General features: G+C 40.5%; 2 protein-coding genes across 3 annotated transcripts; both read left to right on the top strand.

Annotated features, from left to right (window-relative positions):
* The first annotated feature begins 1,108 nt into the window (after positions 1-1,108).
* ankmy1 (ankyrin repeat and MYND domain containing 1) lies at positions 1,109-10,034 on the top strand. Of its 2 annotated transcripts, XM_049588788.1 has the most exons (20): positions 1,109-1,518; positions 1,767-1,913; positions 2,015-2,209; positions 2,945-2,989; positions 3,072-3,310; positions 3,474-3,690; positions 4,024-4,185; positions 4,316-4,389; positions 4,568-5,138; positions 5,230-5,414; positions 5,509-5,680; positions 5,817-5,957; positions 6,725-6,832; positions 7,272-7,379; positions 7,471-7,593; positions 8,174-8,275; positions 8,577-8,742; positions 8,833-8,938; positions 9,089-9,243; positions 9,527-10,034. In XM_049588788.1, the coding sequence occupies exons 1-20, from the start codon at positions 1,300-1,302 to the stop codon at positions 9,727-9,729; spliced, it is 3,438 nt and encodes a 1,145-aa protein (XP_049444745.1). In that variant the 5' UTR covers positions 1,109-1,299; the 3' UTR covers positions 9,730-10,034. The 2 variants fall into 2 exon arrangements, with proteins under 2 accessions (XP_049444745.1, XP_049444747.1); XM_049588790.1 differs by lacking the exons at positions 1,109-1,518; positions 1,767-1,913 and having other exon boundaries at positions 2,108-2,246.
* An 810-nt stretch (positions 10,035-10,844) lies between these two features.
* On the top strand, positions 10,845-20,169 carry LOC125896380 (E3 ubiquitin-protein ligase RNF14-like). The gene is made up of 7 exons (XM_049588896.1): positions 10,845-11,238; positions 11,577-11,707; positions 11,854-12,807; positions 14,470-14,548; positions 14,870-15,073; positions 17,704-17,876; positions 18,026-20,169. Exons 1-7 carry the CDS (start codon positions 11,085-11,087, stop codon positions 18,158-18,160), a joined length of 1,830 nt encoding a protein of 609 aa, XP_049444853.1. The 5' UTR covers positions 10,845-11,084; the 3' UTR covers positions 18,161-20,169.
* The last annotated feature ends 6,192 nt before the right edge of the window (positions 20,170-26,361 follow it).

Genomic DNA, 26,361 nt, shown 5'->3' with positions numbered 1-26,361 from the left:
CTAAGGAAAAAATCCATTTCCCTCAAACAACAGCATTCAGTTTGATTAAATGTTTACTGCCTCATTAATACATGTTGACAGTTCTTGCTTTGTCTTGGTCTTTTGTTTGAACAATTATCTGAGGTAGGACATTTTGGAGGACACATATATAGCATAAGTTCTCAACACAGTTCTATTTAACTGTGATGATAAACATGATGTCAACTGATGTCATCCTCCACCACCTAACCTACCGCAGCATACTGAAGGCTGAAGCCAACATTTCCAGTGTCTGTTACAGGACGAAGTGTCAGTTGACATATCAATACACACACACACACACACTCACAAGGTGGTCCTGCTTCATTGACCCTATATAGAAGAACACTTACACCTGACAAGGATAGGCCTACTCTCTAACAATAACCTACTCTCATTTGCACACTACTATATATATATTTAATCATCCACTACCTTCAGCATGTGGGGGTCATCAAATACGAACAACCTGCATATGGCTCACTCGTGCCTACAGTTTAATTTGGATCTATTTGTTGAGACTACCACAATGAAAAGCTTTTAATTTGTGAGTTTCTAATGTATAAAATGTCAGCAAGGCAGCTACCCTGATCTCAAATCCCCATGTTCCATAGGCAGAAAAAACTCTTATAGTGAGTACACTGAGAAAAATTTAAAAATTCTAAATAAGTTTGAAGTCAAATAAATACAGTAAGTAAACATTTAAAGTAGGTTTGAAGTAAACTAAATAAATACAGTAAGTAAAAATGTACGTATGTTTAAAATAAGTTGGATATATTTAACCCAAAATCATAAATAGAATTAAATGCTATTAATATCCTACACAGTCCACAAATCAACCCATAAAGAAATTCCAAATAAATCCAAGATAATTTAATGACTAGAAGATCATTTAATGATAATTTGATTTAATTTAATTTAATGATAATTTAATTTAGTTGGTGTTAAGTGCCCATATTTGTGTTACTTTAATTGCTCTACAAAGGATACCTTAATAAATTAGTTATAAAATAACATTACTGAAACAACAATCAAGTGCTGTTAAGTTTTGGTACTTTGTCTTTCGTCTGCGCATGCGTAAACCTCCGCTGCTCCACCCGCACAGGATACTATTGTTGTCATGACAACGTCGCTTACAGGAAAGTCAAAACTCCAATCTGACTTCTTATAGATAAAGTTTTCTCCGCTGAGTAGTGCCTGTAACGTTAGCTCTAAAATAATAGTTGTTGAATGAAATGGGTTTAGGTGAATATTCTTCAGAGCGGAATATACCTCGTTAAAATGCTGTCGACCTGCAAAGGTGTTTCAGCAGACCCGGAGCGAGGAGGTGCGGAGCCGGGGGCAGGGAAGCAAACCGACGGCCACGGAGGAGCTGAGAGCGGTGAAGAGAGACGACAAGGGCTCGGTGTTCAGGAGTGGCCCGACGGGTCCAGATACGAGGGAGGATTTGTGAACGGGTTCAAACACGGCAAAGGGAGGTACACTTGGAGTAACGGAGAGGTAATGTCACATTAACAAGAGAAAGAATCAGGCACGACCCTCCTTTTAAGTTTAGGTTTGCTAACGCTAGCTAGCTAAGTTCATTTTAGGAGTTTAGCTAACGTTATAGTTTTGAAACCAAATAGTCAGTTATAATAGGGTTATTCTGTAATGGTTTAACGTGTGTGTGTGAAGGTCAGAAATCTCTTACATAAACATAATGACATTTTTTTTTTACTATTAATTTCCCTGTCTGCTCCTTTGTGTAGTTCTATGAGGGTTCTTTCTACAAAGACTACAGACATGGAGATGGAGTGTACTGCTGGCCCACAGGCCACAAGTTCACTGGCAAGTTCTACCTCAACAGAAAGGAAGGATACGGGCAGCAGCTGTTCCCGGATGGAGCCACCTTTCAGGTGAAACAGATGTATGACAGACATTTGGATACATTTTTTTTTAGTTTATAAATAAAAGTAAATAGCTAATGGACCTCTCCTCTCCTCTCCTCTCCTCTCAGGGTTTGTACCACACTGACCAGAGGTTTGGTCCAGGTGTGGTTAGTTATCCGGATGGGCGTGAGGATGTGGGTGTGTGGCTCGGGGAGCGCCTGCTGAGGCTCTGTACCTCTGTAGAGGAGAACTTTAGCCTGAAGAACTTTCCTGAATATGCTGCCTACATGGAGCCAGCTGTTGCCACAGATTCCCTGACTCAGGTACATGCTGACCACTGTCTCACCCAGTGGTGAACAGGTATGACAGACTGAAACGTCTTCATTTTCATACATGTATTCGCTTTTAAATGATCATGTCATAGTGTTTTTGAAATAGCATTGAGATCCAAGTCTTAGCAATGTTTGACCCAGCCAGTCAAACATCTCTCCTGGCCATATTGCCCCAAACTTGGTCTTCCCACACCCAACCTCACAGAGTTAAATAACAGGTCCATTACACACTTTGCAAAATCAGTAGAACGGGACACCACACATCCACTCAACCAATACCTCATCCCATTACCCTCATGGCACAGGTACCGAACTCTCAAATTCAGGAAAGCTCGACTCGGGAAGAGCCTGATCCCAGCAGCCATAGCTGCACTGAACAAAAGATCCTGTTGACTAAAAGTGTCCACCCCTGTAAATGACCATGTAATGTTTTGTGATGTTTTGCGATGTCTGTGATATGTCTGTGCTTGTGTTATCTGTGATCGATCTCTGTAAATGTACAGTTAGTAGAAACAAATTCCCCTCTGGGACAAATAAAGTAAGCCTAAGTCTAGTCAAACCATCTCTTTAAGACACTGGATCCCCCATGCTGGACAACACTGTAAGCAAAATGTTGTTCCAGAAAGTAGAACCTGGAGTCTCTCTGCATGTACACTGTATATGTTCTTGTATAATTTTGCAGAAGATTCTGAAATGACCTCTCTGCTCCTCTTTTCTCCTCACTAGCCTCCCACCAAAGGTCTACAGTCAGAAGCAAGGGCAGACTCTAGGGTATAGTACTACTACAGTTAACAACTAAATGAACTTTGTAACTGAACTCAAAACAGATCAGTTAATACCCCATCCTCCTCAGGTGGATACAGACGGGGATCTGCTGTCAGATGAGAATTTTATCCTTCCCCCTGGCATTGAGAGTTACTCAACAGATGGTGACCACTTGCCGTTGCCCCCTGGCCGGAGAAAAGAGCTGGATCAACTCTTCTTTGGCAAGCTGTGGGAGCCAGACGCTTACCCACATCGAGGCTATGAGCGGGACCCACTCTCCACCCTGCCCTTACAGGCCCGCATGCAGGCCCATATACACAAACACAGGTTAGGCATACATCAGAAAAGTATTGTTTGAACATTGGTGCCAAAACACTTTTTACTGGTGCCACTAAGTAAGAGAAAGAACATAGATTATCATGTACAGGTACAGTTTTATAAGTAATAATATTTTTACTAACATTTATGTATTTCTTTGTGTGTCTCTCAGAATGCAGACTGAAAATGTGGGCTGGGACGTGGCGGCTGTCCTCTCTCTGAACAGGGACAGTTTTGGTCCTAAAGGACCTTTGGAAGTCAAATCAGAATTGTTGATCCAGCATGCTTCCCGAGGGGAACTGCAGGCTGTGTCAAAGATCCTCCAGACCGGTTTGGTCCACCCTGATGTAGCAGATTCACAGGGACACACTGCTCTGATCGTTGCCACGGTAATACATTATTGCAGATTATTTGCCCGTTGTTTCATGATATAGTTGTTCAGTCATCTGCAAAATATTATTGTAAGAGTCAAATATTCAACAATTAGCAGCATCTCCCATCCTTGACTGTAGCCACTTCCTAAGGCACACCCAACAAAATGACCTTAAAGTGCACATACCAGCATAATGACACACATACCTACATATATACACCCACATACAGTTTTAAATCATTCTCTCATTTTAAAATAATTATTTCTCACATGCATGATAAGTTATTCTTTGGTTTTAGTCTCATGTTTGTCCCTCTGACTGTTTCATTTTGTTTCTTGTACCTGTCAGGTAAACTGCCATAATGATGTCATCCACCTGTTGTTGGATATGGGTGCTGATATTGACAAGTTGAATTGTGAAGGCATGTCTGCCCTGGCTGTGTGTCATGTCCTTTACTACCCTTTTCAGTCTCTGCACACCACTTTGGCTGAGTCACTTGCCAAAACTCAAGTAAGTTTCTACTTAATGTAGTTTTTTTTTACTCTGTGTTTCCTCCTTAGCACTACATCTGCAGGTCACATGTATGAAACCATGTTTTGTACTGACAGTTGAATTGAAACAATTTGCTCTGTGTCATCAGGTTTTGAGGTCTCCATCTGCATGTGGGAACAGTCCCCAGATCAGCCAAGTGGACTTCACAACAGACACATCCAGGTTTAACAACAGACCATAGACCACAAACACAAAGCAAAGTCACTGATAATGGTTCTGAAAATATTGTATTTATAGATTTGTCACTCCAACAACAGTGTTACCACCCTTTGACCAGTGATGTCTCTAAAACAAGTTGATGCATTCATTTCAGTCCCTTGTTTCTTTTTGGTATTTTCAGGACAGCAGCAGATCAAACAGAGCACATCTTATATCACAGCAGTAAAGTGTCTAATAACAGTGAGCTCATCACTGTGGGCTGGCCTGGCCTGAATGAACCTGAGCCCTCTGCGGACACTAAGCACCTACAGGAGGAGCAGAGAAAAGACAAAGAGGAAGAAGGAGAGGAAAGAGACTGCAAGGAGACAGAGAGAGAAGGAAGGAGCAGGAGTGAGGATGAGAATAATAGCAAAGAGGAGGGAAGAGAGACAGAGAGCAGCTGTGATCAAATGTGGGAAAATGGAGAAAGTGAGGAAAAAGTGGAGGAAGGAGAATTTAAGAAGACAGAGGAAGATTCAGAGCTTGGTGAGAGGAGTGAAACTGAGTCAAGTAAAGAGGATATGAAGGTGAGGGAGGTAAATGTAGAGAAGAGAATAAGGAATGTTCATGAAGAGGATGTAAAGGAGGGAGAAGAAAGAGGAAGTCCAGGCGTGCCTGGTGTGGAGCGCTCCATTCAGGTGCTCGATGGTCACATTGCTGTGGGCAGTGTGCAGTGGAGGGACTGTCGAGCTAAGGCAGCAGGAGGAGTTCAGGTATAAAGCACAGAGATCCCGTGTTATAATTGGTTTGATAACTTGGTGCTTTTTTGAACAGGCTTTTGTCTACTCATCTGTCTATTTGCAGCAGGGCAAAGACAAACAACTAAACCAAAAACAAACCTTTGACTCTGCCTGCTCCGTCAGCAGCTACAACATCCATATCACAGAGGAAGTGATGCAGCGCTCCGCAGAAGCGCTGAGTCGCACAGGGATCCCTCAGCGCTCTGACACTCAGGAGACTGTACGCAAAATGGCTGCAATGAAAATTGAGTCAGTCCGTGTTTCCCTCAGTCCTCTCGTTCTGTGTGCTGTCTGTTCTGTTCTGATGACATTGATTTTGTGTGTGTTGTGTCTGTCTGACCAGGCACCGTGTTTGTTTGAACACTCTGAAGCTGTTATTGGAACGGGGAGCTGACCCCAATGCATCCAGGGTCCCCATGCCTGTCCTCTTTTTAGCCATTATGGCGGCTGACGCTGAGGCCGTCAGGAGACTGCTGCTGTGTGGAGCTCGCACTGACATTCCCCTTCCACCTGAGGTAGAAAATATGTTGAGCCACAGAGAAAACCACAGAGTAAAATCTCACAACTCACACATAACAAAAACACAAGGAACCTTTCATCCATCATTTCCAAAATCCATAAAATAAGCCTCCACCTCTCATCTTTTGGTAGCGAAAAGGCCTGTATCCCCTGCATGTGGCCGCAGCACTGCCAGGTCCAGCAGGTCCCACAATCACAGAGTTTCTGCTCCATGCTATCACTGACCCAGACGCACAGGCTTGTGACCAGAACGAGATTTATGAACCAGATAAGGTATGTGTGTTTTTGTCCTTTAAAGGAACAGTTCATCCCAAAGGCAAAAATACTAATTTTTCCTCTTACCTGAAGTGCTGTTAATCACTCTAGATTGTTTTGGTGTAAGTTTATTTGTTTAGTGTGAGTCAGTTTGACAGCTTGTGGTGCTCAAAGCGCCAAAAACAAACCTTTCAAAAACTAAACAGCAATGTTTCTTTTCAGAAATTGTGACCAACTGTTTCACTGTGCAGAAAGAAGCATGTGTCTACCTCTAGCCCACTTAGCACCACTGAGCTAGCTAACGTTACAGTTCATTCGAGGAGGACACCATTAATGTTCACATCTTGCACTGCCATGAGCACGAGTCTCTCGTCCATGAATAGATTCATGCTTCCTTCTGCACAGTGACGCAGTTGGTAGGTGTAGTTAGGTACAAAGAAAATAGTTCCTATATGAAACTGCTCACAACAAGGTCTGTGGATTATTTTGAATAACTGAGTCATGTTGAGGTTTTCAGATATGTTTTTGGTGCTTTGAGCACCTCCAACCAAGTGGCATCTAGTTCCATTATATTCAAGAGAAGGCGGACACATTTACGACTGATATCTTCAACACTCGTCAACTCACACCAAAACAACCTAGACTGAAAAGCACCACTACAGGTAGGAGGAAAAATACGTTGTTTTGATTTATGGGTGAACTGTCCCTTTAAACATTTTCGAGTCCTTTATAGTAATTCTTAAAACAATTGTAAAACTGGTACGAAGGTCTCCGATTTTTTACAGATTTTCATGGATGCTCAGAAACCACTGAGCACCACCGAGAGCCCACATCTCAAAGAAGGAGGTCGAACGGCCCTGCATGTGGCCTGCCAGAGAGACAGTGACTATCGAGTCAGTTCATACCCTACATGCACATGCTCACATCTATACACCCTCACTGATAAAACATGATGCAGTTAACTGTTGTATATGTGTCGCATGTTGCACCTGTGCTCACTGGTCATGTTGAGTGTATTTACCCAGTGTCCAAGGATGACACAGGATACATGTTACACTCACAAATACATGCAGAGCTCAAACAGTTTGTTGTTGCAGTATAAAAAGTTTATTTTACCTTCAACAGCATGACTTTAAATGTTTCTGTAAAAAAGGCTCAGTATTAATCTGAGAAATCTAAAGAAATAAGTTTAACACCTTTACTACTAATGCAAAACTTTACATGGCTGTTGCCTTTCCAAAGAGTAAACAGCAAGGCAGAAGATCAAAAATATCATGAGTCTTGCTCACAATATTTTGTTGTATTTAAAGGACCTGTGTATGTTATTTGCAGAATGCCAGCAAGGTGGTAGCCCTCCTCCTCTCCCACAGAGCCAGCACAGACCTCCTCTGGAGTGGACACTCACCTCTCTCCCTGGCTATAGCAAGTGGGAATGACCTGGTAGACCACACACACACACAAACTCACACTTCGACATATATATGCCTGCAACACCTCACATTGTCCTAAACCTGTTCCTTTTCTTGCACAGGCAGTGGAGGAACTATTGAATGGACGTGCAAATCCCAACATCCCTCTGGGCTGCAGAGTGGGCAGTGCCCTGTGTGCCCTCGCCAACATCAACTACCACTTAGGTGGCAACAGAGCTAAGCTGGTACAGCACAGACATTAATGATGGATGAAAATGTTTGACAGAGATGTTTAAATCCTAAAGGCATTCAGTGGTTTAGATATTAGGCACAAAAAACAAAAATAAGTCTCACAGGCTTTCAGCACTTTCGGTCAGTTTATTTAGCAGCTAAATTTCCCAAATGGAGCTGCCTAACAATGTGACCATGTTGACAAGGTTTAGATTTTTTTGCTTATCTCCACTCTTATTTTTGTCTGTACTCAGGTGTGCAAAGATTATTTTTCACTGTGAATGTAAAACACTTCGATTCAAAGTTTTATTCTGAAAGGCATGCCTGCTCACTCAGATGAGCTCAGCTTGTCAGTATCATATCATCTCATATTTTGATCAATAAAGACTTGACAGCATTATCATAGTCACATATTAGTCAGCAGTCATCAGTGTCTGTGTATATGATAAAAAAAATGGAAGAAAACAAGGAATTATTCATTTAATTGAATATTTTTTATAGTTTATTTATAGTTTTTATAGTCTGTATAGCTACACTGTCTATATTTACGCCCCTGAGTTGAATTCTGTGTATGTGTGTGTGACTTTTATGTAGTTGGACATGTTAGCTAAGGCTGGTGCCGACATCTTGATGCCAGTTAGGATGGGTGATGAAGTGGGAACCGCAGTCGACTATGCACACTACTCCTTCAGCCAAGTAAAACACCAACTGCAAAAACACTGCACACATTTCAGTTGAATTCAGTCAAACACAAAAGCCTTGCAATAAATCATATTTTTGTGACCATGAGGATCAGCTTTTGTGAAGACTGTCAAAAAGTTGTTGACCTGACTTTGTGGTTCTTCTTGAATACATAGGTGGTACAGTTGTACTGGACTGTGTTATATGGGCAGGTGTTTCTAATATTTTGCCCCCCTCAGCGGTGGTGAACACCGGAGAGGTGAATCTGTAGAATGTCGTCTGAATAGCTGTCTGTATGTTATATGTTGCTATCTAGGACTCCCGTATCGCCAACACTCCCTTCCATGCTCTGAACATGCGGGAGAGGGAAACGTTCAAAGCACGGCGTCAGCTGCTGAGCATGATGGGAGATCTGCTGAGACAGACTGCTGGCCAGAGGGAGAGAGAGAATTTAGAGAGAGAACAATACAGCACGTTGTATAGTCAGTACAGTGTATTTTTCATAAGAAAATTATTTTTTGTTTTTGAGTATGTAAATCACAGTGTGTGTATGTACTGAATTTATATAACAGGCACCAGTGGTACAGAGAGGTCTGTGCACACAGGGGCAGATGCCATTTCCTCAAATGCTCCCCTCCCCAGCTGTGAAAATCAACCACCCATTACAGAAAGCCACAGGTACATATACACATTCATGAAAGGCACCTACATTTTTTTAACTTGTTCCTTGCCCAGCTTAACATCACATTGTAGTCCAAGAGTCCAAACTAAGGAAACAAATCTTTGAGGAGCCTGTGTCCAACTGTACATGTATGAATCTTTTCTCAGGAAACCAGCGTTCAAGTTCTGCTATCACTGTGGTCGCTCTGTATGTGTGAAGCTGACTGCTTGTAGACGTTGCCACAAGGTCTTCTACTGCTCCAGGACCTGCAAGCTCAAAGCATGGAACCAAAGACACAAAGAGGAGTGTATACAGGTTACAGGTGGGAATCAGAGCGTCTCCATCCAACAGTTAGAACCCAGCAAACCCAAACAGCACCAGCCTCCAATCTCTTACCCAGGAACACCAAAGCTCAGACCACAAATATCACCGAATAGGTTTTAACAAAATGACAATGTATAACTTTTCTCACAGTGTTTTGAATCTGTGATTTCTGTAGGATAAAGCCATGATGTTTTACAATATTTGGGAAATACTTATTGCATTTTATATTTTGGATGAACAGGGGATGTAAATATATTGTTTATCTGTCTTTCTCAATCCAGCATCTGCTGATGGCGTCCAGAAGAGATCTGCATGTAAATCCCCAAGAGGCCCCAGGCCCTTGACTGCCATGATGAAACCCAAACCAGCCCCCAGGCTGCTGAGTGTCAAGTTGAAATCCCAAACAGTCCCCAAGCCTGTGAGCATGGCAGAGAAGGTCTTGGAGAGCCAAGTCAACCTGAAGGAAAACTACAGTTGCAACTGATGGATACTAAAATTTCACATACTTAAAACCAGCTGAAGTACTTTACTACCTAATATCACACGTCTGTTACATCATCTCTTTTCTGATTCTGAGTCATTAATGTTACATGTTTGACTGAATAGTGATGACTATATACTGTGCCATAATCATTTCTCTTTGTAATATTTACTGGTAGGTTCACAAATCTGTTTTAATATTGGAATAATAGTGTAAGAATGTAATATGAATAACACTAAATAGCTGCATTTGCACATTTACAAATAAATCTAGTGGGAACTGGCACCAGATTTTGGCGTATGACTTATTTTATATCTGCACCTTCTGTCTAAAGCTATTACTGACAACTTTCATTGCCATACCATCCTCTGGTTGATGCATTAAAAGTATGACAAAATATATAAACTAAGCACATAAAGTAAGGAAATTTGTGTTTGGTAGATTATTTTTTTGTTGTAACAATGCTTCTTGGCAACAAATCTTATACCGTTGGAAAGCCTGTTTATTTTCCTTTTAAATGGTGCCACATTTGTAAGGAACATGCATTTGTGGGAAGAGCAGCAGAGCTGAGCATGTGGGTGGCGCCCATGAAAAATTTGCCAAATCTTCTCTGCCAATGCCAAACGGCTTTTTTTTTTTTTTTTTTTGCTGTTGACTCGTTTGGTGGATTGGATGATTTATGGATGATTGGATAACTTCCTTTTTTAAAATGTAAAATCCTTATCAGAAAAGCAGCCACAACTATCAAACATGCAGTGCAGTAAAATATTCAATATTTTACTCAAAAAATAGTGTTAAGTAGGAGAAAATGACAAGTACATTATATTCCACCACTTTTAATAGCACTCACCTCGTTTGTATTTTAATGGCGTATTATATCTGGAAAATGTATTAAATGCAGAACGTTGTTTGAATGTCTCATCCAGATCTTTATAACAACGACATAATATATTTAGGGTTTTTTGTTGTTGTTGTGCAAAGACAGGTGTGTTTTACATGATTACCGTAGATGACCCAATATTGGTCTGTTCTTTGTACTCATAAAAACAGCAGTAGGGTGAGGTTGCTGCTGTGCCCTGCGCCTTGCATCATATACTGATGAGTCAACAGAGGGACGAGCAACCGTGGACCAGGAGCAGACTGACACACACAGCCTGGTAGTGAACACTGACGGTTAAAGACGCATTTTAAATTTACACTAAATAATAAGAGACGAAGCCGCCGGAACAACTGCAACTCCAGACTTCTACTCACTAAACTCCAGCAGGAAACGAACTAATTCAGAGGAGACTTTACGAACAAGCAGCTTCACAAACAGCGGGAGGAAGAAGTGAAGTTTAGTCGGGACAGGAGGAGGTATGAGCGCGGACAGAGAGGAGCAGGAAGACGAACTGCTCGCGCTCCAAAGTATCTTTGATTCGGAGGAGTTCGTCCGAGATGAGTCGAAGTGTGCCGGAGAAATCCGAGTGTGTGTCGAGCTGCCTGCGGGCTTCACTGTAACTCTGAAAGAAGGTAATCGAGCCGGTTAGAGAGATGTTATGTTGTTGATGACATGAGCAGAAGGGTGTGGATTAAAAACAGCTATTGGCTTTGCACATGAAACTAAATGAGACACCTTGTGTGGCCTCCTACTGTAAACAAAATAACTCTTCCAAACACTTTTTTTGCAATGTATTATTTATTAATAATAATAAGTATATAATAATAATAATAATAACAATAATAATAATAATAATTAATAATAAGTTCAGTGTCCACACAATGAGTAAACCAGGAATGTTTTTAAGGTATGAATACTTAATATTTGTAATATACTTTGGTCATGTTGTCATGTTGTTTTTTTTCCTAAGGTGAATCACTGAGGAGGTATGACATTTCATTCCTTCCACCTCTGCTTCTGACCTTTGACCTCCCCGAGGACTACCCATCGTCCTCCCCTCCCTCCTTCACCCTCACTTGCAGCTGGCTGACACACACACAGGTAATCAGTAGAAGCCATGTGGCTCAGTTCAAAGATTATTGGTCACATTTACAACGTGCCAGGTCAACAAAGACAGAGAATAGTGAGTGCAGATTGCAGAGGCTCAATAAAGATTACATCAGTGTGTTTGCCCTCACCTCCCACAGCTCTCTGCACTGAGTGCTCAGCTCACTGATCTCTACCAGGCCACCAGAGGCACTGTGGTGCTCTTCTCTTGGGTACAGTTTCTTAGAGAAGATGCCCTCAGGTTTTTGGACATCAATTCTCTGCTGGAGCTCCCCTCTGAAGAACAAGGCACCCAGTACAATAGCCAGGACTCCTTAAGTGCTGCACTCTCAGAGCCAAAGAATAATCAACACCCTCCAAAGCCAGGACCAACAGATATCCAGAGCTGTAATGTCTCAGATCCAGGTAAACCAGACCTCTCTACTCCAGCTTTGGAAGTTGAACCTCCAACAGGGAGTTGTGCTGATGGCCGAGACCCTTCACCCTCAGACACACAGGAAGCTTTGGCTTTGAGTCAAAACACCTCTAATGATTGGAACCATGTTGCAGAAGCCTCAGATGCAAGGGAGGCCCTTCAAACCACAGAATTTAAGGCTGACGATCAGAATGATCTGTCCTCAGCAGCAGGCACACTGAAGCCTCTTACATTTGCTCAGTCTGATCAAAGTGACCAGGAAGATTTCTCAAATGAAGGAAACATTTCAGCCTCATTATTGGGTCCTTCTAGCTCCTCACACCCACAGGATCTAAGTGAAGAAGGAGCTGCTTCTCTGCCCATCCGCCCCAGAGAATCCCCCCAGAAAGAAGACCAAACATCCTCTGGTCTCTCCCTGACTCCGTCACAAACTCTCCTGTCCCAGATCTTGATCTATAATGAGGCCCAGAAACAGAAAGTTTTTGCCACCACGGTGTTTGACTGTGGCGTGTGCTATACGGGCTGGCTCGGTTCGGACTGTGTGAAGTTGCCGGAGTGTGGCCACATCTTCTGTCAGGGCTGTCTTGCAAAGTTCTGCAGGGTCCAGATAACAGAGGGGAACGTCCGGAGTGTCACCTGTCCTGAGGCAGACTGCACTGCCACTCCTACACCTGCACAGGTACAGTCCTAACCTGTCTGTCTGGTGTTTCTGCCAACTGCAGCCTCTTTCTGAAGCTTTTTTTTTTTGCGTTTTGAAGATTAAGGATGCTGAAAACCTATGCTAGAGCTTTCCTGACAGATGTATTTAGATCCTTCATTTAAGTGAAAGTATCAATACTACAATTTTAAAAATCAATTACAAGTAAAAGGCCTGTTTTCAAAATTTTACCTAAAGGAAAAGTGTGTACAATTTAGTGGGATTGAGTGGCATCTAGCAGTGAAGACTGCAGAGTGCAACCAGCTGAAACCTCTTCCAGTGAGAATGCCTTCAGTGTTCATTGTTCAGGAGGTTTTTAGCAGGAGCCGAATTATCTGCAGAGGTCTCTTACTCTCCAAAACAAACAGGCCCAGTGATTTAAACCAGTAAAAACACAGAATAAATCAGTTTTACGTTACAATGTAGTGTTTATCCAATGTTGATTGGCATGAGAGAGGCGGGCCTCTACCCTAGCACCCACTACTTTGTGCTCACCCTTTTTCTCTGATGACTTAGGATCCAGACATTCAGGAGGTTTTCACAGAGGACGAAATTATCCACAGAGATCTCTTCCTCACCAAATCAAACAGACATGGTGATTTCAACTGGTTAAAACACTGAATTAAGCAGTTTCACGTGACAAAAAAAAAATCTGTTTATGCAACGCCCTTGTGGCCCTGTGTAGAGTCAGTGTTTCTTTTGTTTGAATATACAACAGTTCTTATTTTCAGGAGATTATCCACTAAAGAAAACATACTTGTGTATATTTTATTTAATCACTGCCCCTAAATCCTACACACTGGACCTTTAAGTAAGAGTACAGGGGTATTACTTAAATGTATGTAAAGTATCAAACATAAAAATACTCAATATGCAAAATAGGGTTTATATTATGTTATATTACTGATGCATTAACATGTAAGAAGTCTGTTGAAGCTACAGAGGTTTGAGCTTAAGTACATTTTAGCTACTATATTTATGGTGTTTGGCATTTTCATCGATACAAATGCTTCATAGATTATTTGGTATTAAGTTATTTATCTAGTTAGTTGTTTGTTGTTCAAATAAGAGCACTGGAGTAAAGGTATAAAGAAGCTTAAATGGCAATGCTCAAGTAAAGAACAAATACCTCAGAACTGTACTTAAGTACATGTACATGTCTAGGATGTGTACTTAGCAGGATATTTTGCAGTGTAAAAATGAATTTGATCAGTGATCTTGTCTGTTGGACAAACTATGTAATGGAGATACTTTTTTAAAATCTCTCTGCACACATTTCTTTGGTCTTTCTGACTTGTTACTAAGGCTGTATGTGGAGACCAATACCAGTATAGTATCTGCAATAAGTAGTGACAGCCAAGTGAAGCTTCATGAAGCTTTTTTTTATTTTATGCTTTTTATTCAACAAAAGGTTGAAAGCACACTGAGCACGCTGACCATGAGTATCACCTAGTGGGCTCAAAAAATAAAGAAAATTCTTCATGAGGCTTCATTTGGCAATCACTAGCAATAAGCTTATATTGACTGATATATCGGTATGGCTCAGCAAAACATACAGCTATTTCTAAGCAAAAAAATACCTTGCATTTGGATGTAGATTAACTCCCCAACAAACACATAGTCTCTTTGTGGCCTATTTGGTAGGTGAGGCATCTGGTCGGGGAGGAGCTGTTCAGCCGCTATGATCGTCTCCTGCTACAGTCAACTCTGGACAGCATGGCTGGTGTCTTTCCTTTTATTCTTTTTAAACAGAGAATATATTCAAAGCCTTTATACTTCGTAGTGCCCAGAGATAAGAATATAGTAAATCCTCTGGGAAAGTCAGAGAATATTTTATTAGTCACTGCTTAGGAGTGTATTTAAATGATTTTTTAAAATTTGTTTCACTTAAAGCATGTCATTCTCAGCTGCTATTTTTAAGTCAATTGTAAAAACAAGACTAATATAAGACATCTACACATTTGTTAAAACATAAAATAAAATTTTACATGTGGTTCATGAAGGAGTCTCTGCTCATGTCACTTCTTTCTTCCCCTCCTTGTAGATGTGGTGTACTGTCCTCGGCGTACCTGTGGTTCAGCCGTCATTCGAGATAAGTCCAGCAATGCTGCACTGTGCTTTGTGTGCAACTTTGCCTTCTGTGTCACCTGCAGGAAGACCTACCATGGGACATATGACTGTCAGGCAAAGAAAAACATGAAAATGCAGGAGGCACTGCAAGGCAATTTACACCTGCCACAGTCAAAAGGTACACAAGCATGTGTGTGTGTGTGTGTGTGTGTGTGTGTGTGTGTGTGTGTGTTTAAAACTGGACAATTTAGAAGGAGCGAAACAAACAGTGAGGAGATGTTCTGATGTTTTCATATCAGTGTCTTGATTCATTTTCTACAGAAACATATCAGCTACTTGTAAGGTTAGTTGAAATGATTAGTTAATTAATCGATTAGTCAGTCACCAGAATGTTAATCATAAACTATTTTGATCATCAGTTAATTCGGGGTGGGAATGTCTAGGCACCTCACGATTTGATTACTATTCGAAGGGCAACGATTCAGTGATAAAACGCTTATCGATGCATCACAGTTTTTGATTTCTATACATGATTTATTTTCTCACTGTGTGACGACTTGATACTTTTAAAACATACTGTATTGTAGTGATCAATAATTAAACAGATGAATTTACTTGCATACAATGTGGCTCTTGTCCAGATACCTTTTCCCTTCAACCTTACAGCCAAAATGCTTCCATACCCAAGCATTTAAACCAGGGGGTGCGAGTCAGATTGTATCCACCTGTGGTTGCTCTTGGCAACCCATTGTGGGATATTTTTGCCAGCGTAGTGTCCAGTGTTTGCATACAGTAATATTTCACAGGAAAAAGTTGGCCTACAGGAAAACATCATTACTGGATCAGTCTATTACAAGTTAACTCAAGGGTGTGCCATGCAGTAGACTGTCTGGATGCTGCACTGCTCTCGTGGTTGAGTTCAGCCTTTCTCTTTCCATCAACATCACATAAATAAGCATTTAGATAATCAATTATTAACATTTTTGAATCGATGCCAAATCGTCCACATCGCGGTGCATCTGAGAAGAGATTATTTCCTTCACCCTTACGGTCAAGTCATTTTTCAAACAAAAATGCTCAACATCCACTCATTTCAGCTTTCAGTTATTAGGATTTTTTGCATGTCTTTGTCCATTAATTTAATATATTTGGGTTTTGGACTGTTGGTCATACAAATCAATTTTCATGTGTTTCAAGTGTTTGGGCATTTTTCAATTTTCTGACACTTTATTAGTAAAATAAGTTAATGATTGATTAATGGAGAAATATAAGTGGCAGATTAAGGAATAATATAAATAGTTGTTGCCCTACTGTAGCCCTACAAGAACTGTGTTAACGAGACACTGCTTCCATGTTTGAAATTTGGCTTGGTACATGTTCTGTGTTACTACTGACAATAGCTGTAATACTTTCAAATACGTTGAATCAGTCAATCTGTGAGAGTTACACAAACTGAAAGAGTGGAAAAACTGTCAAACTTATCTTACCATATAATGACGAAAACTCTGTCTGTGGGTGTGTTTGTTCCACGTTTTTCTCCTCACTGACTTGGTCTATCCATGTGAAATTTGGCACAGTGGTAGAGGGTCATGGGAGGATGTGAATGAAGCAATATTACATCAATTGACCAAAGGGGGGCGCTATAGCAGCCGATTGAAATTGCAAACTTTGAATGGGCATATCTCATGCCCCTTATGTCGTAGAGACATGAAACTTTGCACAGAGATGCCTCTCCTCATGAGGAACAAATTTGCCTCAAGAACCCATAACTTCCGGTTATATAGATTTTCCACCATTTTGAATGTTTTGAAAAACACTTAAAATCGATCTCTTCCTAGGAAGTTTGACCGATCTGCATGAAACTCGGTGAACATAATCTAGGGACCAATATCTAAAGTTCCCTCTTGGCAAAAGTTGGAAAACTTACTAAAACTGAGCTTCTATAAGGCAATGAATATTGTGGAGGGCGTGGCTCATCACATAAAGGTGTATAACATCTCAAGGGTTTCACCGATCACCACGCAACTTTGTAGGCATATGACCACACATAATCTGAGGGGACCCCTCCATTATTGACCCCATCAAACAAAATGGGGGTGCTAGAGAGCTAATTTCTTATCTAGGCCTAAACGCCATTTCGATTTTTACTAAACTTGGTAGATATGTAGAACAGGACGTCTCAAGGTGACTGGAGAAATTTAACTCTAATTGGCAACTGGGTGGCGCTATAACAACAGAAAAATGCTTAAAAATGGCTAAAATGTGACCAATCGCTGTGGCTCCCCCTGTGGCTGAATGTTTGGGGTTTTTTTTAATAATTTTTGATATGACTAAGTCATGGTGTGGTATGCTGTACTCAATAGGTATGGACTAGTGTTTTATGATTAGCAGCTCTTCAATCCTGGGTGATCTACTTAGTAAGTAGTTACAAATTAAGAGTTTTAGAATCAAATGCATCTGCAACTATTGAAGACTCCTCTCATTTCTAGCAAAACAGAACTTTATTTGAGGAATTTAAATATTTTTGTCACAGGGGTCAGAGAGGAACCTCTGTCTCAGTGGAAGCAAGTGACATGACTGGTTGATATTTTTATATTGTACATAACATATGGTTTTATTGGTTCTCTGAGTGAAGAGACTATCTCTCCTCTCTGTTACATAGTCCACATGTGTAGGGCTGTTCAGGTAGTCTTGATTTTTTTGGTCAACTTTAAGTTACAGTCCCATCCTGGATTGTATGTTCAGTTTGTGTGGATGCAGATGTGTCTGGATGTGTATCTAAAGCAGTGCTGTGTATGTGTGTCTCAGAGGGTTTGGAAGCTCTGTGGCATGACTATGCCAATGGCAGTAAGCAGAGGAGGCGCCTCCTGGAAAGCAGATACGGCCGTAGTGTACTGCAGGGCACTTTGGAGGACTGCCTAAGTGAAGACTGGATCGTCTCCAATAGCAAGCACTGTCCTCATTGCTTCTGCAAAATAGAGGTATTCAGTTATTCACTTAAAAGTACACATATACATGAACTCACGAACACAGACAGTCATGTGTTTACAGACACATCTTTATGACAGTGTAAAGTTCTGACTGTTTTCAACCACCATGTCTAATGCATATGTTATTTCGTGTGTTGTAGAAGAACGGAGGATGTAACGTGATGTCGTGCTCTCAGTGTGGACAGCGATTCTGTTGGGCTTGCCTCACCAGACTGGGATCAGGTCGTGTAAGCAACCACTTTGCTGAATGTCCCCCCTGTCAGTCCTACTACTAACCTACCCAGTGCTTCAGCTACTTTTACCACCAGTCACTGGCCACTAGCCATGGAGGGAATGGAGTCAGGAAATGTTGCTCTGAGTAAGCTGTGTTCAAATCGTTGTGATTCTAAGTGCACTTTTAAAAGATACTTATGAACGCACATAAGAAATAAAAAAGAACTATAATAATAGGTTGCCAAATAATAATAATGTTACCAAATAATCTCTCAACATAATTTGAATCGGTTAGTGGTGAAAGAACTACTCAGATATTCTACATAAGTAAAAGGAGCGGCTTTTATTGTGTAGAATGGCCCATTTTAGAATAATATTTATATTATTTTAAGCATTATAATTTGTGATGAGTTAATGTACAAGCATCACTAATGTTGCAGCTGGTGAAGGTGGAGCTAGTTTAAACTATTTTATATATACTGCTGGGTAGCTTAATCCATAATAATACATCATAATGTATAAGTTGATTTCATTTTGTATCAATAATCTGAACCTGCAAACTAACAGGTAACTGATGTTGTCAGATAATTGTTGTGGAATAAAAGTGCAATACTGACTTCCAAAATGTTGTGGAGTAGATGAATAAATTAGCATAAAATGGAAATACTGAAGTAAAGTACAAGCACTTCAAAACTATTTAAGCACAGTACTTGAGTAAATGTACTTGAATCTGTACACTATGAACATGACAGGCTATATGGTCTTTTGCTACAAGTGAAGAAATACAAAACCAAACATTTAATTTTTTACTGTCACTGATTCTACTGAAGCTTTACAGTCGTTCACGAAATTACAACAAATGTCATACTGTGTCATGACCACTAGAGGGCGCTAAATAACAAGAATGACAACACGGTGTGGGCACACTCTCAATTAACTTTACATGAGATTCCTTTTGATAATATCAAGAAATGCACTTTGCATTGAGCATGATTTATCATTCAGTATTAAACAATACATCAGTGAAAACTGTTATTTAACATGCATATTTGCAGCTCTAGATGCAAAGATGAGTAATGTATGACAGGAAATTGCCCAGTGTGTCATTTTTAAACCAAGTAAGGGGGTTCATACCAAAGCTTTAATTTCCCTCCTGTAATAATTAGGGTGCCTTGTGGGGCTACAACTGATTTTTTTTAACAACCTACCAATTATTTCTTCAATTAATTGATTCATCATGGGGTTTATAAAGTCAGCAAATAGTAAAAAATGGCCATCATAAGATCCCAGAGCCTGTGGTGATGACCAACAGTCCAGAATCCAAACGTATTCTGATAATTGTCATATCAGAATAAGAAAACATGCAGATATTCACCTTTGAGAAACCAGTACGATTCTTAAACGATTAATGGATATTTGAATTGTTGCACTTTACTTTTTTTGCTAATTGTTGCCGTTCCAGTACCCAGATAGTCACTTTCTAAGCTCCCTTCATTGTTTATTGTTTATTTATTAATTAGGATCCCCATTAGCCGATGCACAAACGACAGGCTAGTCTTCCTGCGGTCCTCATAAAAATGTTCAAGTTACGGCAATACACAGATCCAATTACAATAAAAACAAAACAACAACAAATAAAAAAAACAATAATTACAAAAGCAATAACAATAAGAGACAACAGTGACTCTCAAGCGTTCATAAGTGACTTTACATGTTTTTTAAAAGCTTTCTTACTTAGTATTTCTAATATTCAAAGGAAACTTTGAAACTTTAACTTCCTGTAATGTACCAGTTGTATTTTCAAAGAGTACTTTATCTCAAAGCATCTAAGGAGTTGTTCTACAAGAGTTTCAGCTGTGCAATGACTTTATTGATATCATTTTTATGAAGCTGTGGGACAACAGTGTGCTGTAAATAATAAATAATAAAAATTTTCATTTTTTTTATTTTCTGCAAGTTCTTGGACTATTGCAATTTGCACATCTGTATGCATGGAATTTATGTTTAACAATTGTTTCTGCATTTTTCTTTGTATGTTGTTTATTCATGCACTGCTGCTGTGACATGAACATTTTCCTTCAGGGATAAATAAAGTATCTATCTGTATGTCTGTCTGTCTGTCTGTCTGTCTGTCTATCTATCTATCTATCTATCTAAACGTCAAGTGAGACTGTGACCAGAGTGGTTATGTTGGTTAAAGTGTACTTGTTTTGATTGTTTATTTTTTTTTATTAGCAAATGTCATCCAAGTGAGTAGTGTCCCCATAACTGTTGAGCCCAGAAGAAAAAGGTTCATTATTATACAGAGTCACAGATATTGGTTGCAAAGACTGCTGGGAAATCTTTTATCCTCAACCCCCTGATCCGGACATTTTATAGGTACATATTCAGCCCCTATTCTTCACAAACACACAGTATAAACACATTTTAAAGCCCTTTCAAGGGCATCCTGTAGGTAGTTATTGGGGAGTTTTGGATCTACTCACTGATTTACTTCCTGCCTCCCTCCTGTCCTCTACTGTTTTGTCATAACAGTGGAACAAAGACCACTGTTGCATGTCTCCAGGCTGGCTGGCTGAGATATGACTGGAAATCTACAGCAGTCTTTCATATTACGCCAAAAAGCACTGACTCTCTCTCTCTCTCTCTCTCTCTCTCTCTCTCTCTCTCTCCCTCTGTGTGTGTCAGAGAGCGAGAGGGAGTTACTGTGTCACTTCCAGATAAAAAATCCAGTTTCCACACAGGGGTCATCACTTTCTCATAAATGTCTAAACAACTGTTTGCCTTACTGACCCCTCAGTCCTCTTAGCAGGGCCTGAAGGACTGGCCATGTGTTTGCGCTTGTCAGTCCTCTTTGGTGTTACATTTGAGACATTAAGTACAAATAACAAGACAAGGCACACGAACACCCTTAGAAAATAGAAAGGGACACTTAACACAATAAAAAAATAACAAGTCAAAATGGGGTTAAAAGAAAGAATGTGTGATATAACAATGATCCATCCATCCATACATTATCTGTAACCACTTATCCTATTCAGGGTCGCAGGGGGCTGGAGCCTATCCCAGCTGACACTGGCAAGAGGCAGGATACACTCTACAGTAGACAGGTTGTCAGACTATCACAGGGCTGACACATAGAGACAGAAAACCATTCACACTCACATTCACACCTGCAGTCAATTTAAAGTCACCAATTAAGCTGCATGTCTTTGGACTGTGGGAGGAAGCTGGTGACCCGGGGAAAAAAAACATGTTGTCACAGAGTGCATGGAAACTCCACACAGAAGGCATAACACTCGGACAAGTGACCATCTTGTGATGGGATCACACCAGCATCGATACAGTGATCTGCAATTTAAAATGTATGTCGGCCAGAGGTGTAAAGTGGAGGGCACCAATGGCCCCGTACCTGCACCCTACCCTCCTACCTCCCCTTGCTCAGACCGCACCCATCTTTGACTTTGGCCTTTATTGTGATCTCAACTGGATCTTTGATTTACCCTACATCAGCTGGCACCAAGGAAAAAAACACTGCTGTGCATGGGCTATCTTCAGTTTTTTAAAACCATTTTCACAGCCTTGCTGTAATAAATCCTTTTTTAACATTGCACAGAAGAAAAAGTACAGGTGTAAAGAGTAACTGATATACTCCATCTATCCATCCATTTTCATTCACTTATCCAGGGCCAGGTCATGAAGGCAGCAGGCCAAGCAAAGCACCCCAGACATCCCTCTCCCCAGCAACGCTTTCCAGCTCCTCCTGAGGGACCCCAGGGCGTTCCCAGGCCAGATGAGACCTGTAATCCCTCCAGCGTGTTCTGGGTCTGCCCCAGATGCCCGATCAGATCCTGATCACATGTCCAAACCACCTCAACTGACCCCTTTCGATACAAAGGAGCAGCGGCTCTATTCCGAGCTCCCTCTCCTCACCCTATCTCTAAGGCTGAGCCCAGCCACTCCACAGAGGAAACTCATTTCGGCCGCTCGTGTCCGCAACCTCATTCTTTCAGTCACTACCCAGAGTTCATGACCATAGGTGAGGGTTGGGATGTAGATGGACCAGTTAATCGAAGGCTTCGCCTTCTGGCTCAGCTCCCTCTTCACCACGATGGACCAGCAGCACCTGCATCATTGCATCACTGCAGAAGCCGATTAAGTTTATTTGATGATTTAAGAAAAATTAGTGTCAGGTCATGAACAACTCATAAAAATAAGACGCAGTGTGCTCAGCTCATGATTAGACCTTGAAGACTGGGTGCTCCAATTTAGCATTTTAATATTGTATTGTAAAATCTGTCATAAGCTCTGTATGAGAGGTTCATATTGATCTCTGAGTGAGGCACAGGACTGACAATCAGCTACCAGAACTGCCTGTTTGAAGCAAATGTTTATTGAGTCATTCTGGCCCACAATGACACTATGTTGCATGGATAAACATTCAGTGTAGAAAACTGTAATTGAGTCTGTTTATTTGCTTGTTTCATTCAGTGCTTAAAACTGAATAAAACATGCTCTGTACTCTAAACCGGTGGCAATGCACCTGGAGCATTTGAAGACATGAATTATGTATAAGAGTTATTAATATCAAAGTGCAAAAATCCAAGATAATATGAAGTATTAATAGTCATTCATGTGCATGAATAACTTTTAAAATGTACCCCTGATGAGAGAGCATTTATGCACAGAGGATTTTGGATGTGGAGCTTTTATCCAGCAGCTTTGTGGCTAAACATTTTATGTCTTGAACAGCAGCTACACAGTTTTGTCTCCATTTTGTTGCTGGTTTAAGTTGGAAACAGGCCTATTTAACATCAGCATTAGTGCCTACATACATGCATTTGTACTGCACTGAGTAATAAAGAAGTTGGACAGATATCTAATGTACTTCATACTGCTGAGTGCTGGCCCGATTCAAGCACTGATTTCATAGTTGCAAATAATAATGGTAGAAATCCAAACTTAAACCGGAGGCCAGCACACCACATTTCAGGCAATCTGTTCATATGGTTTGTGAGATATCCCGCTGACAGGCAAACAAACAAACTACCGGGGGCACAAGAACAGCTTTCTTGGCAGAAGTAATATCAAGAATAATGAGTAAAGCCTGGCTATCAGTGCAGTGGAAACTAGGCTATGGAGAATGTCTCCTCCCTGTGAGCCAATAACAGCGTCAGCTAACAGAACGGTTATTTTCCCCGGAGCGGTAGGAGCTGAGCTGTGGAAGAGAACACATGAGACACACATTCACTGTAATAATCATCAACTCTGCTTGGTTATTAACATCATCTGCACGTTTATTCATATTCATCTGTCAGAAAACACACACATACACACACACACAGCCTCAGAAATCAGTATATCAGTCGTCCAGGCATCCATCCAGTCAGTCAGTCAGTGGTATATTGGCAACGTTGTTCAGAGGCACTGAGAGTGTGCTGAGGTTTTCACAGAGAGTACAGGAGTATATACTGTCCTGCAGGGGGCACTGCTAAGAGCCCCCTGACAGGAAATGGAGGTGAGTGGTCCTGAATTCTGTCAGTGTACAAAACTGGCTCAGTCTGTAGACCAGGATATATGGGCTTTTCATGTGACACAAGCATAACCGATTCTATATGTTGTAATTACGTAACATAAATCAGTACAGTGGCGGTGGACAGGCATATTTAGCATATGCAGGAAAAGCAGACAATTTCTCAGGAACAGTGCAACGTTTTGGGAAATGACACTATTCTCTTTGTGGGCAAGGGTTAGATGAAGAGATTGATACCACTCTCATGTCTGTGTGGTGTGCTCAGTATGGATCTGGAGCCAGGAGGTGATTAGCTTAGCTTAGCATAAAGCAAGGGGAAACAGCTAGCCTGACTCTGTCAAAAAACAAACAAACAAACAAACAAAAAAAACAACCATATGTTGTCTGTGATGAAACCAGTTCTTAAATCAATTCACTTGATTGGGTATTCCAAAGGCTTTAGGCTGTATCCCACAACCTTCATCTCGTCAGCAATTTTGGACTCTTCTCAGAAATTTAAGGACCTATGACGTCTATGATAGCACAATACTTGAGCATGAGGAGGTAGTGGTGGTATTTTCTTGACCTTAGAAGCAAATATGCATGACCAACTCAAGGTTTACTTACTCAGCTCTTCAAGAAGATTTAGGCTGAAAGATTATCACAGCTATCCCCGGGTCAAGAATGAACCTTTACGGTCAAATATTTGTGGGGAGTTACTGTGGGGAAACTGGCGACTTTCAAGGAGAGGTCAGGGGAGAAGTCGCACAAAAGTGCTGGCTGGACAGACAAAGAGTTATATGTCTATAAACAGCTACACTACATAACTTCTCCTAAAACCATGAAGACCATGACTGAGACCAAAAAAAACAGATACATGTTAATTAATGAGCTTCAGAGGTGTGGTTGGCAGATTTTTGAGTTTTGGACAGAGCTAGGCTGGCTGTTTTCCCTGTTTCTATTCTTTATGCTAAACTAAGCTAAGCTAATAACCCCCTGCTTTAGCTCCACACTTAAACAACTCACGGGCATTAAAGTGGCATCAGTCCTTATCAATCTCAGACTCATGGTCAGAAAGTTAAAGAGATGTACTACCCAAACTTTGAAACTGTGCCTTTAACAGAAGCTACTTTGCAAATCCTGCTACAAAACCAATGACGTATGTAAAAGACCTTCTCAATCATCCAGGTTGTACTATGTCCCTGGACATGAGTTTGACTGAAAACATTTCACTGTTTATCCAAAGAGCTTCTTTAGTTCTTATTGTTGTGGGAACCTGATTGTAAGCAAAGACTCTTACATGCCTTTATTTTAACAGTGGATGGTCCCACGCTACTGGAAATACCTCGTACCTACAACGGTTGGACTTGAGAAGCATTTCAGATAAACAGAAAAGTCATGACCCAACAATCTGGATTCAGCTTTCTCCAGACAACTGATTTAAACACTTTCTATTGACTATTTGTCACTGTAATTTCACATACCATTTGTCTTTGATGCAAAGTTTGTGCTGAACCCAAATTTTGTAGACCTTAAAATTGTAAAATTTGGCTCATTGTAATCATTTAACAACAAGCCAAAGTCCATCATCTCTTTGTTGTATTCAAAATCAAACCGGCAGTGTCTAATGCTACTACATCTTTTTGATGAAATCATTTGTGCCAAAGCAATTTTCACAGGTTATAGTCACAGTGTTGCCCATCTGCCCTGGTCTGTCAGTCCAACAGTTCAACACATGGATAAACACACAGAATTACAGATATGATACACATCCATAACAGCCTCAATTTCTCACCTTGTAAACATTAGGATACAAATTATTCAGAGGCAAATAATGACAATGGTAGCAAAGTCTTTACTTAAACTAAACAACATATACTTTCCTTTATAAGTGTCTTTTTATATTCAGTGCAAAATCATTAATCCTTCCAATGCCCTTTTGTAGATTCAGCACAGCGTTTCCAATCAACCGAACCTCAGAAAAAAAACATTCTTGAACGGCATCCTGTCTTTCATATTTTCTCTCACTAATTAGAAACATTTCAACAGTTATTAAGTATGACTTTACTCATGCACAAAATAAACCAGATACAATTTATACGGTGCAATATGTAACACTTCTCTGTCATTTACAATGAAGCACTGACGTTCAACTGAAGTCATGGTGCTGAAACACATCAGCAGTCAGGTAACAGCATTGGTTAATAACAGTGAAACCAATAATTCTCAGTATATTATTACAGTCACAGAACAAAAGAAACAGTACCCCGGGTATTTGAGCATGTTACCAGACCATACGACAACGCAACAGTCTTGACGCATGAATGCAATCGTATCAATTTCAGTGAACACAGAGCAAATAAAAGTGCCGATTGCCAACATATTAAACCTGTTAACAGTTAATGGCCATATTTAGATGCCTTTATTTACCACAGTGTTTTTTCAATTGGATTTTTTGGTTGTTGGCTTAAAACATTTGTGCAACCAGTGAAGATCCTTAAATGCAGAATAGTGTTTAGCTGCAACTATATCCATCCAAAAATAGTCCTGTTTAAAAGGAAAAGTTTACCGGTGGTTTGGCATGTTTCAGCCCATTAACTACAAATGGTGTTTACTATGTTATTTTAGGCAATTTTATTTCTTTTCAATTAAGGCCTCCTGCTCTCAAGATGTTCTTGAATCAAGTGGAAATACCATGAGATTGACGCTTTTTGAGTCTCTTTGAAACGCCTTCAAATGAACAAAGAGGCT

This window comes from Epinephelus fuscoguttatus, linkage group LG10 (genome assembly GCF_011397635.1).
Source record: "Epinephelus fuscoguttatus linkage group LG10, E.fuscoguttatus.final_Chr_v1".
Classification (NCBI taxonomy): domain Eukaryota; kingdom Metazoa; phylum Chordata; class Actinopteri; order Perciformes; family Serranidae; genus Epinephelus; species Epinephelus fuscoguttatus.
The sequence above is the reverse complement of the archived record's forward strand: the minus strand, read 5'-3'. Positions and strand labels throughout refer to the sequence as shown.